At 40.6% G+C, this 16937-nt stretch overlaps 2 protein-coding genes across 2 annotated transcripts; both read right to left on the bottom strand.

The window, feature by feature from the left end:
• Positions 1 to 3854: 3854 nt before the first annotated feature.
• Positions 3855 to 11735, bottom strand: srp54 (signal recognition particle 54). Its single transcript, XM_037695151.1, has 17 exons — positions 11659 to 11735; positions 9115 to 9200; positions 8873 to 8970; positions 8674 to 8765; positions 8492 to 8576; positions 8308 to 8412; positions 7716 to 7782; positions 7338 to 7395; positions 7101 to 7251; positions 6796 to 6944; positions 6616 to 6716; positions 5772 to 5858; positions 5619 to 5692; positions 5418 to 5526; positions 5128 to 5298; positions 4608 to 4703; positions 3855 to 4278 (listed from the first exon to the last, which is right to left on the bottom strand). The coding sequence occupies exons 3-17, from the start codon at positions 8948 to 8950 to the stop codon at positions 4187 to 4189; spliced, it is 1515 nt and encodes a 504-aa protein (XP_037551079.1). The 5' UTR covers positions 8951 to 8970; positions 9115 to 9200; positions 11659 to 11735; the 3' UTR covers positions 3855 to 4186.
• A 1458-nt stretch (positions 11736 to 13193) lies between these two features.
• Positions 13194 to 16109, bottom strand: haus2 (HAUS augmin like complex subunit 2). The gene is made up of 7 exons (XM_037694777.1): positions 15913 to 16109; positions 15215 to 15301; positions 14312 to 14410; positions 13912 to 13981; positions 13663 to 13795; positions 13479 to 13587; positions 13194 to 13393 (listed from the first exon to the last, which is right to left on the bottom strand). Exons 2-7 carry the CDS (start codon positions 15299 to 15301, stop codon positions 13253 to 13255), a joined length of 639 nt encoding a protein of 212 aa, XP_037550705.1. The 5' UTR covers positions 15913 to 16109; the 3' UTR covers positions 13194 to 13252.
• Positions 16110 to 16937: the final 828 nt, after the last annotated feature.

Raw genomic sequence — 16937 nt, 5'->3', positions numbered from 1 at the left:
TATATATATATATATTTCATCCCTATCTTGTAAATTGTAGTTATGACACCCTTCATGAGAGTTTGCATTTGTATCTTTTTAGTAGTGTTCTGTTATTAATGAAGTAAAAAATAAAAACCATAAATTACTGAACATCCTGTGTAGGTATTTATTTTTATTCTTTGATATTTTTTATTTTTGTTTTAAAAAGTGTAGTAGTTATAGAAATATCGTCACTTCCGGTTAAATGAGCGGGCGGAATATAAAAAAGAGGCGACTCGTGCACGTGTTTCCTCACGTGGTTCGCGAGCAGTTTGGGTGTTTGGTTGCTGTTGTGGTCTTCCTGTGGTTAGGTAGGTGTCCTGTCCTGGTGGTTGATCTTTACAGAGTCCTAGTGTGATCAAGGTGAACACCAGCTTGCTGCTTTCCTCTAATGATGAGCAAATGAAGCTTTTTATGAAGCAATGAACCAGTTGGGCCAATTGTTTCACAAATAGGTTAATTTGTTGAAGCTTCAGTTACAGTGACCTCTTGTGGCATTTTGCAATGCTGCTGTCAAATTAGGAATTCTGCTTTCAGCAGAGCATGCATCAGGGAATTAAATGCCACCTTTTTTTAAACTTTATTTTTTATAATTTTTATTTTATAACTAGAACTAAAACAGTTTTTAGACTTAAAAAAATCACACAAAATATATATATATATACAACATTAAAAAAACGCTTAAACATTTTGTTTTTATACGTGGCACAGATCAGAGCGTCGGGGGCGAGTTTCCAGCAGACACGCGCTTCATTTACCGCCCTAAGGGGGCGGAGCGACTGGATAAACGCGTTTGAACAGGGTTACCGATCTTGACATAACAATAGGCGCCACGTCAACATAGATAGTAAATTCAAGAAGATATGTCACTGACCGACACAAGAGAACACAAATACGTTTTAGTCACTTTCGGGGACTTTGTTCAGTGCTAACAAACAAAAGCAAGCAGTAATGCTAAAATAAAGATCCTCTGCAAGTTGTACATAAAGTTCTGTCTAGAATTTAGAATCCACGCCTCTAAATAGCAAACTCAGTGAGAAAATGTATCACTCAGCAATATTCGGCTGGATTTTCAGACACAGATTTGGTTTATATTTTACTGATGAGCATAATTTTTTCATATAAAGGTATCAATCAAATCCATCACAAGTAATTTACTGAACCTCTCGACAAATCTAGACTAAATATAAAAACGGAAAACTGTACATAATCCACTTTATTGTGAACTAGTAACTGCTGCTTCATATAACATTGGAATACAGGTTTACAGACGCGCTTAATTTTTTTAGGGCTAGTGTTTTTTTTGTTTTTTTTTTTACACTACTACACGATCAGTCGGGTAAAATTTATTAAATTGACAATTTTGTCAAGATTGCATTTCAGGTTCTAGAATTGCGCTGCTCAGGGTGGCTGCATGTTGGAGCAGCTGTGTTTACATTAATTCTGTTTTTGGATGATTATTTCTTCTGGTATCGGATGTTGTGCAGCCAGAAGGATTTTTACTGAAACTTTTCTAGTTTTGGACATTTGTTATGATGCGTAACCAACAACATGGTGGTTTGTTGCAACTGGGAGCAGTTAACGTCTCAAAAGCTCAAATAATATCTCAGCTATAGCCCCAAATCTCAAATGAGTTGAAAAGGAGACACCATAGATGCATTCCCGTCTATTCCCGTCTCCCTGCCGGCTGTGCTCGAGTGCCTGACTTACTGCGATCCTGGAACTGGCAGGAAACACTGCTCATGACAGCAGAAGGGCCAGGATTGTCCCCAGGCACCTGCAACCGGCTGTCTGCAGCAAGGAGGAGCTCGGCAGGCTGCTGGGAGGAGTGGCCATCACTCTGGGAGGAGTTCTGTCCAGCATTTGGGTGGAACTGCTGCCCAGGACTGAGAGGCCAGTTGAGTCTGAGTGGACGGATCGGACTTTTGTGGCCAGTTTCTTCAGATCTGCTGTGGGACGGACCTTTACAATCAATCGTTCCTGCCTACAGCAATATACAGTATAAAATCTCAATGAAACTAGGATAACGAGTTACATTTAATTTCCCTTTGGGATTGATGAAGTATTTGAATTGAATTTAAGAGCTAAAAATGTCTGTAAATAAACAGTGTTGGATTCAACTGTAGTGAACTTGGCCTCCGACCAAAACCTGTCTCTGAAGACCTTCATGGGACAGGAACTGTTATTTCATTGATTTGAATCCAGAAATACAAATTGGCTCATCCAGAGACTTTCTAATTGTATCCTGAACTAATCAATTGAAAGAACACTCTAATTTTTATATGATCATTACTATTTTACAATATCTTTATAATCAAAAGTGTTTAGTTCATTTAATTTCTAATGTTGAAGTGAACCACTCATTTTAAATCAACTGTGAAACAGTATTAATGATTTTAAACCTCATTAGACTTTGAAATCAAGTTAAATGTCTATTTACAAAGTAATTATGCATTTTGATCTTCTGTCTGAATGTCGGTCGAAAGTCAGAGACAGTCAGAAAACAAGTTATTAGAACGGACTGTATTGTTTTTAAACCTAGCAGACGGTAAAAAGAGAAACACTGGCATCTGCGTTCCTCTCACTTCGCCATAACATCTGTCTGTACTAAACGTTCCTAAACATTTTTGCACTCTTGACTTTTAATAACCCTCTGACATCACTAGAACCACCCCGTTGGTTGTTTCAGCCAATCAGGAAGTCCTAAATGACCGGAAGTGAGGACTCTTAAAAGTCAGCACTTCCTGGAACTAGTCATTCTTGGACCAGTTCTTCTGAGTCTTCTTGACTCTTCAGTCTTTGATGGAGTCTTCCACTTCTGAGTGGAAACTCTGACGGAGTCACAGATACTTGCTGTGAATCCACCCGGGCGTAACGCCTACAACCTCGAAGGGAGCTGGTCCTGTTTGTTGAACGGAGTAAACCACACGACTTCTGACGATGCCCAGCCACCCTGACCAGAGACGCCGTAAAAGGATCGTACTAATGGACTTCTGTTCCGGAGCGGAGGTATCCCCGTCTAAGGTAACGAAGTCTCTGCACGTCCTGAAGTGTACCGGAGGTTTGAGCTGGTGTTGAAAGAAGTGTGCTAATTCTGGTCAATCCAAACATACACCTCCCTTCATCCATCTCCTTTAAACTCCTTCATTCCTTCCTTCCTTTTAAACTCTTCTATTTTGCCAGTAATCTAGATGCCTTCAGAAATGTCCTGTTGTCTTATTAGTAAAGCGTGGCAAGTTTTTATTAATCAGAACCAGATCAGCTAATCGAGTGTACAATGTTTTGATGTTAAATTTTGATTCTGTTCCATAAATGACTGCATTTATTCTGATGGGTCAAAGAAAATTAACGTCTCTTGTCACTGATTAAACAATACTCAGTTACCTCGGTCACATGGCATTAATTTAACTCGAAAAAGAACCCGTTATATTTAAATAATAGTGAAGGTACAGCAAAGGCTGACCCCCACCTTTCACTACATTTGATGGGACCGTACGTGTTTTAGATGACACAAATGGTGGACCGTATGTCCACAGCAAAGCTGTCCGTTGACACACTACACAACCAACAAACGTTTGATTACAAGTGAAATGTGCAACACAACTTAAAATGTTTAAATGATATTTTCCATGCATTGGCTTTTAGGAACCTGAGCCTGGTCCAATCGTAATCCTGTTTCCCTGTTCATGTCAAAGCAGTCCCGTCAAAGATAATTATCTTATACTTGAATAAATGCTTTCTAGATTAAAAATTTTTTGCCTCACAGGAAGTCAAATATGATGAAATAAAGACGCAGGTTACAGTGGTGCAATACAAATATTTATTTTGACAAAAATACTGTCACTAATCCATGTTGTCATTTTAACCATATGTCATCAGCTCATTTAAAGGAGTTTAAAATTAAACAATTTACACAACAAAAGTAAAGACGCCAGTAAACGAGCGGCTCGTCCTCGTCGCCGCTCGTCCTTTAAACAATCACCCCGAGAGCTTTTCTGACAAACGTTTGGGCCACTCCTTTAAATCGAACAGTTTACTCTGGTGTTTTTCTAATAAAAGAGAAATCTTTGTTTGTGCAAAGCAGCAAAAGACAGGTTGCCCCACCTCTTCCACCTGCTTGGAGGCAAAGCATTTTATTGTTTTAAGGCAGATGATTGGCGGCTGGTCACATGTTGTTAAATCCCATCATGCCTTTCATGTTGCCGGCGGCTCCCTGCTGAAACTGACGCATCATTGACTGAAGACCTGCCATGCCCCCTGAAACACACACACCCACACACAAACTAGATGAGTCGGGGTCTGCAGTTTTACCAGAACAGCTGATCATAAATCCCCGCTAAAGGCCAACGTTTCATTTCAAGTAATGCATATCACCCGCCTCCTTTATGTCACTTTAAACTAAGATCTTAGGAGGAGGAGGAACAGAGTTATGGCAGTTTAGGTGCAACCCTATAAATTGCGTTCTGCTTAATTTAATGCTCGGGATAACTTCAGCACCCACATCTAAATCTGGCTGAGGGAGACAAGTCGCTTACAACGGCCTGCCTTCAGATTAAATATCAGAAGTCAGAGTGAGCAGGTCTTACCCATGTGATGCAGGACTCGCGGGTCCATCATTTTGGCCATCTGCTGGTTCAGTTTAGCCATCTGAGACGGGTTCACATTCTTGGACATGTCTCCTCCTGAAAACACCATAAACATAAAGACCTCATCAGAGCTCCAGGTCTCTCTGGCTCCCTTAAATCTGGATCTCCATAATGGGATCACCTTAAAGTAATCGGTTACTTTTACTCTTTAATGTTCACCCGCTAAAGCCTGAACTAATGTTTAGTTTGTAAGTTTTAATGACAACAAATCAAAGAACAGAGATGGGATAGCTGCCATCAGAAGAGTAAGGACAGACTGATGGTTTAGTGGAGTTTAGACGGAGGGAATTTCCTTTTGTTCCCTTTTCGCTCCACGACTGGGGACAAAAATGCTCGTTGCCTGAATAAGACTCCAGTCTGGACTGGTCTGCCTGCCAAACGTAGCTCGTGTCATTCAGTTTTTTTGAGTGAAGACAGTTTAGGTACAGGAAGCAAACATTAGCTCGTTTGGAAGATGCACCTTTAAACAAGCCTTTGATGCCTCCCATCTTCTTGACCATCTGAGCAAACTTGGTGTACTGAGTGAGCAGCTCCTGGACGTCTCTGGTGGCCACCCCCGACCCACGGGCCACTCTCTGGATCCTGTTGGGCTGCTTGCTGAACAGCTTTGCTCCATCTTTACTGTCCAGTTCTGCAGAGGAGACAAAGTGAGACCTGGTGAGGAGTTCCTCTCAGAACAGACTCAAGTTTAACTCATTTCAGGAGGAAATGCAGACGTTTACTGCAGACTAAGGTTTCAGGACACGTTACCCTGGTCGTTCATGCTGTCCATGATGGTCATCAGTTTTTTCAGTCTGGCCATCGATTCCTGTTCGTTTCCTTTACTCATGAAGTCTGTGCCAAAACCTGGAATCATACCCTGAACACACACACAAATTAGGAATGTATAAAAACGCTGCTCTGTATCGAAGCCCAAACTAAAACTTCAGCAGCCGAGCCTTCCAGGTTTACCATTATCTGTCCGAAGGGTCCCATCTTCATGATGTTCTGGAACTGCTCGTACATGTCTCGGAGGGTGAACTGACCTGCGGGTCAGAGGTCACAGGTCAGACGTTCAACATGCAGCGCGATCTGCTCTGCAGGCGGCCGAGTTTGGTTTCTCACCGTGTTTCAGTTTGTCGATCAGCTCCTCGTTGTCGTCCAGCTTCAGCTCGTTCACTCGGTCTATCAACCCCTCGATGTCGCCCATTCCTGATGGGAAGAGTTGACCCAGGTTTGATCAACAGAACCACAACTTCCACCCGGAAACAGAACGTTAACCGTAGATCGAGGCTTGCTGAGCACTTTGGTCGTGTTAAACAAATGATAAATCTTTTGTTTCGAGCTCTTGATGGCTGTTTGAGTGCTGCATTTACAGACAAACTCTTTGTCCACTGGCTTTGACCAGTCACCTGAAAATTACACAATCTATGACATAACTTAAAGTCAACCATTTAAGAATGCTTTGGTTTAAATTGAGTTACAAACAACTTTGGACATAAAGCAGATCTGTGCAGGAACTACAGGTCGGTCTTTAACCCCGACAGACAACAAGGCAATATTTTTTAAAGCTGAAACATCTTTAAATAAATCGTTTCCAGACGAGCAGCAGAGAGGAGAAAAAAAGTTCAGTCGGGAATCTAAACCGGCCGGTGAGAATTAAAGTTAATCAGCACAAATGGAAAAAACAGTCCAGGAGCCCCAGGCAGGAATCAGAGCCATGAGATTTGTTAGTCTGTGTCAACAGCCGATGATGAACTCCAGAGGAAACTGCGTCACAGAGCTCTTACAAAAACGCTAAGTTAGTTTCATCACACTTCATTTTGTTTTAATGTCTTAGAATGTATTTAGGTGATCAAAAAGTCCACCTTAACCACAGGAAGTGGACGGCTGTTTCTAAAATTATTAAGTCTTTGTCGAACCTACATTTGATATCTTTTATATCTTTATCTTTGAAGTGGACAGTTACCGAGCAGTTTGCTGATGAACGGTTGGGTCTTGAAAGGCTCGAAGTCGTCGATGTGTTCTCCAGTTCCGATGAAGATTATGGGACTCCTGGTGGCTGCCACACTGAAGGGAAACAACGTAAATGATGCGTAAACAAACAAAATGACAAGCTGCACCGTACGGCAGAGGGTGGTGGACGTACGCGCTCAGAGCTCCGCCTCCTTTGGCGTGTCCGTCCAGTTTTGTGATGATCACCGACGCCACGTCCACTTTGTCTTTGAAGGCTTTAGCCTGAGCCTCGCAGGCCTGACCGATCGATGCGTCCATCACGTATATGATGTTGTCTGGTTGCTATGGAAACGGGAGCAGAGAAACTTAACAGCCGTCTGAACGCATCTCTGCCGGCTGCGAGGTGCATTCAGGAACCACATAACTTCTTTAGTCACTTGACAGAATGACATATGAGATCGAACTAAAAAGTGTGCGGTGGTGCGTTCAGGTACTCACCACAGCGTTGGAGACTTGCAGCATCTCCTCGAAAAGCGAGTCTTCCTGTTTGTGTCGTCCGCTCGTGTCCACAATGATGATCTCAAAGTTTTCGCCTTTGAACTTCTCCACACCCTCGGCTGCGATCACCACCGGATCCATCTCCGTGTAACTGATCGTAAACAAATATGGAGTCAGGAGGGGGCGGGGCCAGAAATGCAACAAAATCCATGACTGACGGGATGAGGAACAACTCACCTGCCATAAAAAGGAATTCTGGCTTTAGTGGCATTTTGTTTCAGCTGATCAAAGGCTCCTGGAAAAAAAAAATTCAGATAAGGTTCAGGTTATTTTAGCTTTTAGCCACTGCTCTGCTCCTTTTAGCCACTGCTAATGCTTCTTTTAGCTCCTTTCATCAAGTGTTTAGCTCAGTTTTGCTCCTTTAAGCTAATGTTCTGCTCTTTAGCTTTTATCTAGGGTTTAGCTTCTCTCAGTATTAAGCGTTCACAGGGACTTTTGGTTAAAAAAAACAAACGTTCTGTAGCTGACTCGAGCGTCTCGGTACAGCAGCGGTGAGGTCAGATGTGAACTCATTAATGTGTGTGTTGCTCAGGTAACAGCCAAACAGTCGTTTACCTGCTCTGAAGGTGTCGGCGCAGATCAGACACGTCTTCCAGCCTTTCCTTTGGTAATAATAAGCAAGCTGTGGGAAGAACAAGATGGTCGTCAGAGGAAAGGAAACAGCAGGAGCCAGCATCTACAGAGAACTGCATTGTGGGTATTTTTGAACTGTTCAAGAGACTGAACACAAAGAGAGACCATGATGGGATGTAGTCCTCATCTGTAGTAGAACTGGTTAACAGCGACATCAAACTGGAAGAGTCCTTTAAACCAACAGAACCTGAAGTCTGGACTTTCATTAAAAGTAAATTAAACCAGAAGACCAACCATGAGAAAGTTCCTGCACAATACAGCTCCTCTCCAGGTCCTCCTTGGGGAACCCAAGGTGTTCCCAGACCAGAGAGGTATTTAATCTCTCTAGAAAGTTCTGGGTCTCATCCCAGTGGGACTTGACCAGAAAACCTCCAAAGGGAGTCCATGAAGCATTCTAAGAAGGTGAACCTCCTCAGATGACTCCTAATGGTCTAATAGTTCTTAAATACTGAGATGTGGGGCCATTTATTAATTTCTATTCGAGCAGTAAGCTGTCTGAAGAGCTTGCAGTTACCTTGGAGCAGGTTGTGGTTTTCCCACTGCCCTGAAGACCGACGAACATGATGACGTTGTTCTTGCCTTTGGTAGGAGTCCAGGCCTTCACACCTGGGTCAACCAGCTGGAGCAGAGGTCACAGATGAGCGTGCCACAGAGCCAGAACAGATTTAAATTATTTACAGGATGCTCGTTGAGCTCACCTTGACCAGCTCTTTAAAGACGGCGTGTTGGATCATCCTCCTCTTGTTCAGACCAGAAGCCATCTCCTCCAGGTCTATGGCAGACCTGCAGGGAGCAAACAAAAACCACTAACTGCTGGACTGATCTGAGCTGGCTTCCCATCCAGATGAGAAGACCTGGATCAGAGGTGGCTCGGACTCACTTGACATTCTCTCTCAGCTGTTTGACCAGTCTGATGTTAACATCTGCCTCCAGGAGGGCAGCACACACCTCCTTCAGCATGGCGTTCAACACCTGGACACAAACTCAAGTTATTCAACTGAAAAACGGGACAGATTCAGACTCTACAGTTCTAAACCTTTGGAAACCAGTTTACAAACCAACATTAGTTCATCCCTCACCTCTTCATTGATGATCGTGGCATTGCTGAGTGACCTCAGCGCCGAGGTGATCTTCCTCCCCAGGTCTGCAAGAACCATGATGGCACTCTGGAGTTATCCTGGAAAAATAAAACCGTAAAACTGATCAGATCCCTGAAAATATCAACCTTGGTTGTCAGCTGTGAACCATCTGAGGGCTTCCTGGACAAAGAGGCTGATCTTTCTTATAAAACAAGTTTGTATAAAGTGAGAGTACCACTCACCGTCTGTGTGTCTTATGGAGGGAAACCCCCCAGATCAGTTTGATCAATAAATCAGATATTTGGTGCAGATCGCCGCTGCAAAGTTCCTGAGTGGAGAAAAGATCCAGATTCAACAGATCAGAAGCTTCATGTTGAAGGGAACATTATAAACAGTTAACAGCTTACCTGCTGTAAATAGCTTTTTGAACAATTGTGGTTTAAGCAATAGTTGAGGTCTAACAGGAGATCACACAAAAGTTAACTCATAAATATCCTGATGCATGCTCAATAATCCAGGTAGAAAAATCTAACAAAGTTAAGTCCTCTGGATGGATACAAAAAGTAAAATAAATAAGTATTTTAAACATTTTATTTTTTACTTTTTGCATCTGTCCAGAGGACCTGACTTAACTTTGTTAGTTAACTCAAACCTTTGACAGTTTGGGTCGGGACCACACTTTAACTTGATGTTACATGGCCCAGAGTCCTCAGATGATGTTCAGGAATCAAATTCAAAAGCATGAAACACAAACTTTTACAAATTAATGAAGTGTCATGGCTGTAAAGGCTGTCATTATGCACTTTTTTATTAGGGGTATTACAGTTTTAATACTTCAACCAGAAATATTTGAGGTCACAGGGCTCTGCAGGTAATTTGTGGATTGGAAAGTTTAAAGTTTGGAAACAGTCAGTTTCACAGTTATGAATTTAGCCATCTTTCTTTGAGAGCTAATATTGGCCGAAGCAGATACCTGAAGATCCAGTCCAGGGTCATTTTCAGCAGAAATTTCACAACATTTATGTTGGAATATCCATGTATTGTGAAAGACAGCAGCTTAAAGATTCATAAAACAGTGTGGGGACGTAGATCTATGAAATTTTAAGGATTAGAATTGGAGTTTCTTGGCAACAAAATTCACTATGGATGAAGGTCAGCTTTAACCAGCCATTATTTATTACCTTAAAACAACTGATCATCAAAGTTTCAAAACAAACATTATCATCACAACCTTTACATTACTGTTAGTTTCACACATTACATGTGTTTTTCTGCAGCCGTGTAATAAAATTCCTGCTGAAAATGACCCCTGGCTGCACCAGAAGAGCTACAGCTAGCTGATACTGCAGCTAGGACTTGTAAAAAATCTACTGAACTCTCAGTGAATCAGCACATCATGTAAAACTGATGAACATGGAAAGTTCAACAGAATAAACATACACATAAATCTCTTTAAAAACTTGGCTAACTGTTAGCTCGTCAGTCCTGTCAGGAGTTAAATTATTGCTCCAAACTGAGGTTGTTCAAAGAGTTATCTACAGCAGGTAAGATGCTCACAACTTTACCACAGAACCACATTTCGAAATATCCCAAATTATCCCTTAAAAGAGAAAATCTAACTGGACCACAGACCTTCAGTTAAAAACAAACAAAACCCCACTTTTCTCAGAGCGGGACGTTTGTAGATCACGGGACCCTGTATACACAATTTCGCTCCACCACATGTGGTGCAAACGACAAATAAAGAAACGTTGACTTTGAAAACAACATTCATTTTAAAGTTAAGAAAACCTGTTAAAATTTATTTTTCACATAGTAAGAATAAGAAATTAAATTGGAACATTACTTCAAAACAATATGTCCTTAAATTAAGCAATGGCAATTTGTAACCAGATGTCAACTACCATGTGTATTTGTTTACTTGCAGAATCAGCCAAAGTGTTTGTTTAGCTACTTAGAGCCGAAGTGACTTTAAAAGCATAATTAGATGGGAAACATTAAGTGGGAGCCAACAATGGTGGCGTCCCTGGAAGAGCTGTTTCGGGTGGAGGAGTCCCAGTTTCGATGTACTGAAAAGCATTTACCCTCAGATTCGTTGTCAGCAGACAAAAGCTCTTTTGTTTACAATGACTGCAGACCCACATTTCAGAATTGCGTAACTAGAAACTACAGGAATAAATTCAAACTGCACCATTTGATAAAAGTCCAGGAAAACTTTTGTTTGATTTCATAGTTTGTTTTGAGTGATTTTTCAGCATTTTAGATTTTAATATTTTGCATTTCTGGTGTTCCCAATCTAAACTAATTTTATTTTTACTGTTTTTATTTACCAACACCTTGATCGACGCATGGTGGAAGGTTGCAGCTGGTGTAGGATAATGCATATAAAAGGTTTATTTTCTACCCTTTACTTTAAAATATGTTGATACATTTACCTTGCATGAAAAATGATATAAATAAAATTGTAATGATCAGTTAAATAAAGTGAGAGCATTTTAACTAAAAGGACAAACCTTAAATGCTAAATTTAATTAACCTTTAATCACGTAAACAAAAAAATCACATTATTTTTGCAGGTAATTGGCTGTTTTTCAGTTAATTTCTCAAGCTGCTCTTTCTACCATCAACTGTTTACACAGCCGTGCTAACGGATAGCAGCTAGCTAACGAAGGTTGGCCGCTATTTCCTTCACTAATCACACTCCTGAAGCGATAACTAAACAACGTAGGCGTCGATATGTTAAAATCGGTTAAGAAAATTGTAAAATCAAATTTGCGGAGCGTTACCTTATGCCTGAGACTTCGATACGAGCTTAACAAAACTCAAGCGGAGCGTCATCTATCCGAACACAACCGGAAACCCCCGAAAAAAAAAACGCTTCGAAAAATGACAAGCTCCACAGCCAATCACACAGCGTGTCTACCCTAAACGGACCAATCACAGAAGACGGATCCTCCCACTTGGTGTTTCCCAACCTATGACGACTCTTTTAAAAAGCGAATAAAACCATATCGCCACCTGCTGGACTGGAAGGTGAATTAGAAAAATGCTCTTTTAGGAATATGATTTTAGGCCAGTTTTTTTTTTCTGTGCTTTTTTGTCGAACCTTTTGAGTAACACAAAGTTTTATCGATTTTATAACATATTATGAACCAATGTTTTTATTTTTTATGTAACCTTTACTTATCCAGGTATGCTCATCGAGTCAAGAGGACGTGTTTTCAAGAGAGAACTGTTTTTGACAGAGTAAAGACACAATATACAATAAAAAGCTATTAAAATAATAGTTATAAAAACAATTAAATCAAAGTGCCATACAAAACAAGTTAAAATACTAAAAACAAGAACATATTTGCTTTAATTTTTCTAATGACCTTATCAAATGTTTAAAATCTCTTAAATAAAGTGGACAGCTTCAGATCTTGTTGCAATATGTTCCAGATTACAGGAACGGAGTAAGAAAAGGCCTTTGTGCCGAGTTCAGTCTGCACGAAGGGAATGTTGCAGATAATGAAGGCCTGAGAGCGCACGCTGTAACTGCACTGACGACATAACATGTGGGAGATAAGAAGGCAGCAGACCAGGGAGTGATTTATAGATGAAACTGTACCACGGTAAGTCTAGGTGTAGATAATGAACCAAATGACCAATGAGTACAGAGTGCAGTGATGGGTACGGTAGTTACAACCAGTTATGAATCTTAGCGCACCATGGTAAACAGCATCTGCAAGGAGCTGGCATGTTCATTCATGTAAATGTCAACATAATCAATAGCTGGTAGGAAAGTAGCAGCTACAAGATGTTTCCTGGCATTCAGAGTTAAACAATATCTATTTTTGAAAAAGAAACCCAGTTTGTTTCTTTGAGTTTTCAACATATGGCTTAAGAGAGATGTGCATGAATTAAATTTACAGCATTGTGTACATCTGAGCAGCAGACTTAAAAATTAAATATAAAATAGGAAAACATAAAAAAATACTCAAGCTATCAATAAAAATAAGTGTTTTATTGTTTATATGGCTTCAACAACTCTTTATGTAATAGTTTGTTTAAAGACAATGAAAATTAGAGCAATTTTAACACATGCGCACATGAATGTTAGTTTGCAAATATCAAACTTTTGGAATAAACAGAAATCACCTCTGCGGTACAAACTTAGCCGATATGGCACTGAGAAATGGTGGTTGCCATGAAAGCTCCATTTTTTTTATGGCTTTTTACCTTTTACTTGGGGTTAAAATGCTCAGAGTTGATTGAACTAACTGCAATCAGCCATTTTAGAAGCAGAAACTCAGTTTTCCTTTGTAAGTCAACTTTACAGTTAAACTAAAATTCAAGTCTTTATTAAAATAAAAAGGAGTTTATTTCTGGAACTCTGCTTCAGCCCGTTTCTCCAGCAGAGCCGACAGTCTGTGACGTGACAGAGATCATTTGGGAGCTGCTGCTCTTCCACTGCAGGATCCGGTTGGACAGCGTCTCCGTCTCTGCTGCCAGAGCCAGCATCACGGAGCAGGACGTATCCTGCCAGCAGGAGAGAAGAGATCGACTCGTCAAGCTGGAGAACAAACTGGAGAACCAACTGCTCAGAGTTTGTTTTGTAACTGACCAGCAGGGTGAGGCAGTCTGCAGTGGCGGTCTGGTTCTGGGCTGAGCTCAGCTTCTCCTCCAGACACTCTATGAAGTCCATCATCAGCTTTACTGTTTTCACCACAAACCTGAAACCCAGAACAGATCAATAAACTAATAGTCACTCAAAATAAATACTGATCTCAGGAGTTAGTCAGGATCACTTGTGCAGGTGAGCCATGACGGGCAGATTGGTGCGAGCCAGAGGTCTCATCAGTTTTTGCTTCAGAACCTTCTGCTCCTTCAGAAGGTCCAGCAGGTGATTACCGAGTGTCTGCAGCCTCTCGTTCTTCTGAGCTGCAAGACAACAAAACAAAGTTAAACTGGGACCAGATGAGACCAACTGCCCTCCACGTTTGATGTGTAGGAGATACAGCATCTCCATTTTCAAGCTGGATCTGATCCAAACTCACCAAGATGGAAAACATGAGTGACATCAGCACTCTTCTGGTCGAGCCTCAGCAGCTCCAACTGCAGCTGCAACTAAATCAACCAGAGGTAGAAATAATCTAAATGTATGTAAAAACATCAGTTTAATTGAGTCAGAACAAGTGAGGTGCACTGCAACCAATTACTTTCCACAAAACTACTAAACTTTTTTCCAGGCATCTTCTTCAAGTTTAGTCTGTTTTTATGGACAAAGCTTTGAAGTCAAGGGTGACATCATTTCTCCCCACAGAGGAATGTTGCATACACCCATTTATTTCTGCTGATCTATCAGTTCAGAGGCAGCAGGTCCAGGAGAGAAACCCAAACACCCCTCTCCATCTCTGTTCAAGTAAAACTGAGAGCACTCTTTAAAGACGAGCGAACCTCATCCAGCTGTTTCTGGTTCCTGATTTGTTCTTCAGCCTCCTGCAGGTGTGAAGAGAAGATGGGGTTTGGGTCAGAGAAGGCCGAGTCTATTTCACCCTGAGGAGAGATGAAAACAAAGATCAACTCTAGAGGGCTGGGATCAACACAACCAGAGGTTTATCCTAAACCAGAGCAGTCCTAAAGCTGGTTCAGGGACACCAGTTTAAAATGTCTTAACATAAAATACAAGGTTTTGTTTTTTCTACAACACCTTACATTTAGCTAACTGTAGCTTGGGATATGTATTGGCGACTGTCAAACAAACTGAGTCGCCGAGCAGCTGAGTAGAGGAAGTTATTGTTGACGTGCTCTCTGATCAAGACATAAATCCAAGCTGCAGTTAAGGTTACTTTATTGGCATCAAGTTCTTCATATTCCAAGGCAAAACATCCATGAATCATAGACACTACATCTCAGAGCAGCATACAAAACGGATCCGCAGCTTCCAGCAGTGATCAAAGGCAAAAATTCAAAGCTTAAAGCATAACAAGGTCAGCAAAAATGTAGACTACCTCCATCACCCACTCATTAACAAACTCATCAGGCGAGAAAACAGTTGATCTTAAAATCACAACCGACACCATGTGATCAAAAACTATGCCCATCCACCACAATATGCGTTTGCTACTTCCAGCTTCACTTTTTGCTACTTTTAGCTTCGAGCTACAGTTTTTGCATTTTGGCTAGACTTGTGCTATTTTTAGCTTTTAGTAATTTTAGCTACTGTTTCGCTAGTTTTTTTTTCTTCTCACCCTCTGGAGGAGAATCAAACAGCAATGGAAGAGAAGATGTACCCCACCTATTACACAATGACCGATGGAACAAGAATAACCAGTAAACTTTGCGACATAATGTTCTGACCTGAGACACAGCTCCTTTAGAGACGCATCTTGACAGCAAGCTGGCAGCTGGGGTGACGGAGAACACAGACAAATCCCACTGATGCATCTGGAAATAAACACAGAAGGATCAAGTTAAACTGACATCTGAAATGTGTGACTTCCTGTATTCTGGTCATCACCAAAACTCAGTCTATCAACTCCTACAGACTTATTCCTAGAAATGTGGCATTTATTTAAACTTCATCTTTCATCTTGAAAATTAAACACTGATGTGTGACTAGCAGGATGGCTGCGCTCAGAGCAGTTGCAGCTCCAAACACATGTGTTCATCTAAATATAAAATGCTTTCATTCAGATCCGTTCAGCAGCATCTGTAAAAACAAGGCTTACAGAAGCAGCTGAAAGCAACTCGTCCTTTAAAGTGCTAAATTATAGCGTTTTACGAGTTGTTTATTTTTACCTGCGCACGAAATATTCTGAAGAACTGAACATAATCAATATGAAGGTTTGTGCAGCTCCTGAATTACGTCACAAAAAGGTTATTTGTCTTGTAAGGCTACAATTCTGAGCGAAACAGCTGCGTTTATTACAGCACGTTCTCCTGTTTTTCTAATTCAAGGCCAAGCATTTAATTTTCCACTGGTATCACTTGAAAACACTCAACCACAAATATGGAAGGAGGGAAACATTTAAGAGACGCAACAGGTTTGTTCTTACCTTCTTCTCGGCCGTGCCAGTTTGTAATCTTCAAACTTGATATTATTTATTTAGCTAGCTGTCCAGTTTTCACTATTCGGGCTGTCAGTATTAAAAAAAGTAATAATACTGCTTATTATTTATTTCAAATAATTCAGATTTGCATCTGTTTAGCTGAGAACAAAGTTCCCGCTTTAGTCACGTGACTTCCGCTCCACCGACGTTCTTCTTCGTCTATTTTTGTAGATCATAGATGAACCACCGCCCCCTACTGGACTGAAGTGTGAAACAGAAAACTGACCGCAGGCAGAAGAATAGTCTTTTCATTTTTTGCATTTTAAATTGGCCAATAATTGAGCAGGTATTCACTACAGAGCCTAGTTAAGGATTAGTTATTTTTAACACCTCTTATCCTCCTCTTTGTTTTTATAATCCTTTAAAGTGTACAATAACAACTTGAATTGACGGTATGCACTTAATCCTGCATGCTATTTATGAAGTATTTTTTAAATGTATATACCATGTCAATATTTGCAATTGTTTTCCTGGTGTCTTTTTGTGATCAAATCAGTTTTACATACTTCTACTTTTTTAACCATTCATATCAAAATCGTTGTCTCACATGAGATACTACAACTGTTATTATACTTTTTGAAAAATATAACATGCAATCTTTATCTTTTACCCACTTCCTTTTTGGGTCACAGGGGTCAATGGTGCCCATATCCAGCATTAACTGTGCGAGAGGTGGTGTACACACTGGACGGTTTTGCAAGTCCATCACAGGGTCACTAAGAGACATACGAGACAAACGACTCACTCTCTCACTCACACCTACAAGATGAGATAAGCTAGAACTTTATTGATCCTGCAGGAAACTGTTGAATTTGAAATTATGAATTGTAGAAATCTAGGGACAATTTACAGGTCCTTCTCAAAAAATTAGCATATTGTGATAAAGGTCATTATTTTCCATAATGTAATGATAAAAATGAAACTTTCATATATTTCAGATTCATTGCACACCAACTGAAATATTTCAGGTC

This window comes from Nematolebias whitei, chromosome 21 (genome assembly GCF_014905685.2).
Source record: "Nematolebias whitei isolate Nwh7 chromosome 21, NemWhi1, whole genome shotgun sequence".
Lineage (NCBI taxonomy): Eukaryota > Metazoa > Chordata > Actinopteri > Cyprinodontiformes > Rivulidae > Nematolebias > Nematolebias whitei.
Note: the sequence above shows the minus strand (reverse complement) of the source record. Positions and strands in the feature narration are given on the sequence as shown.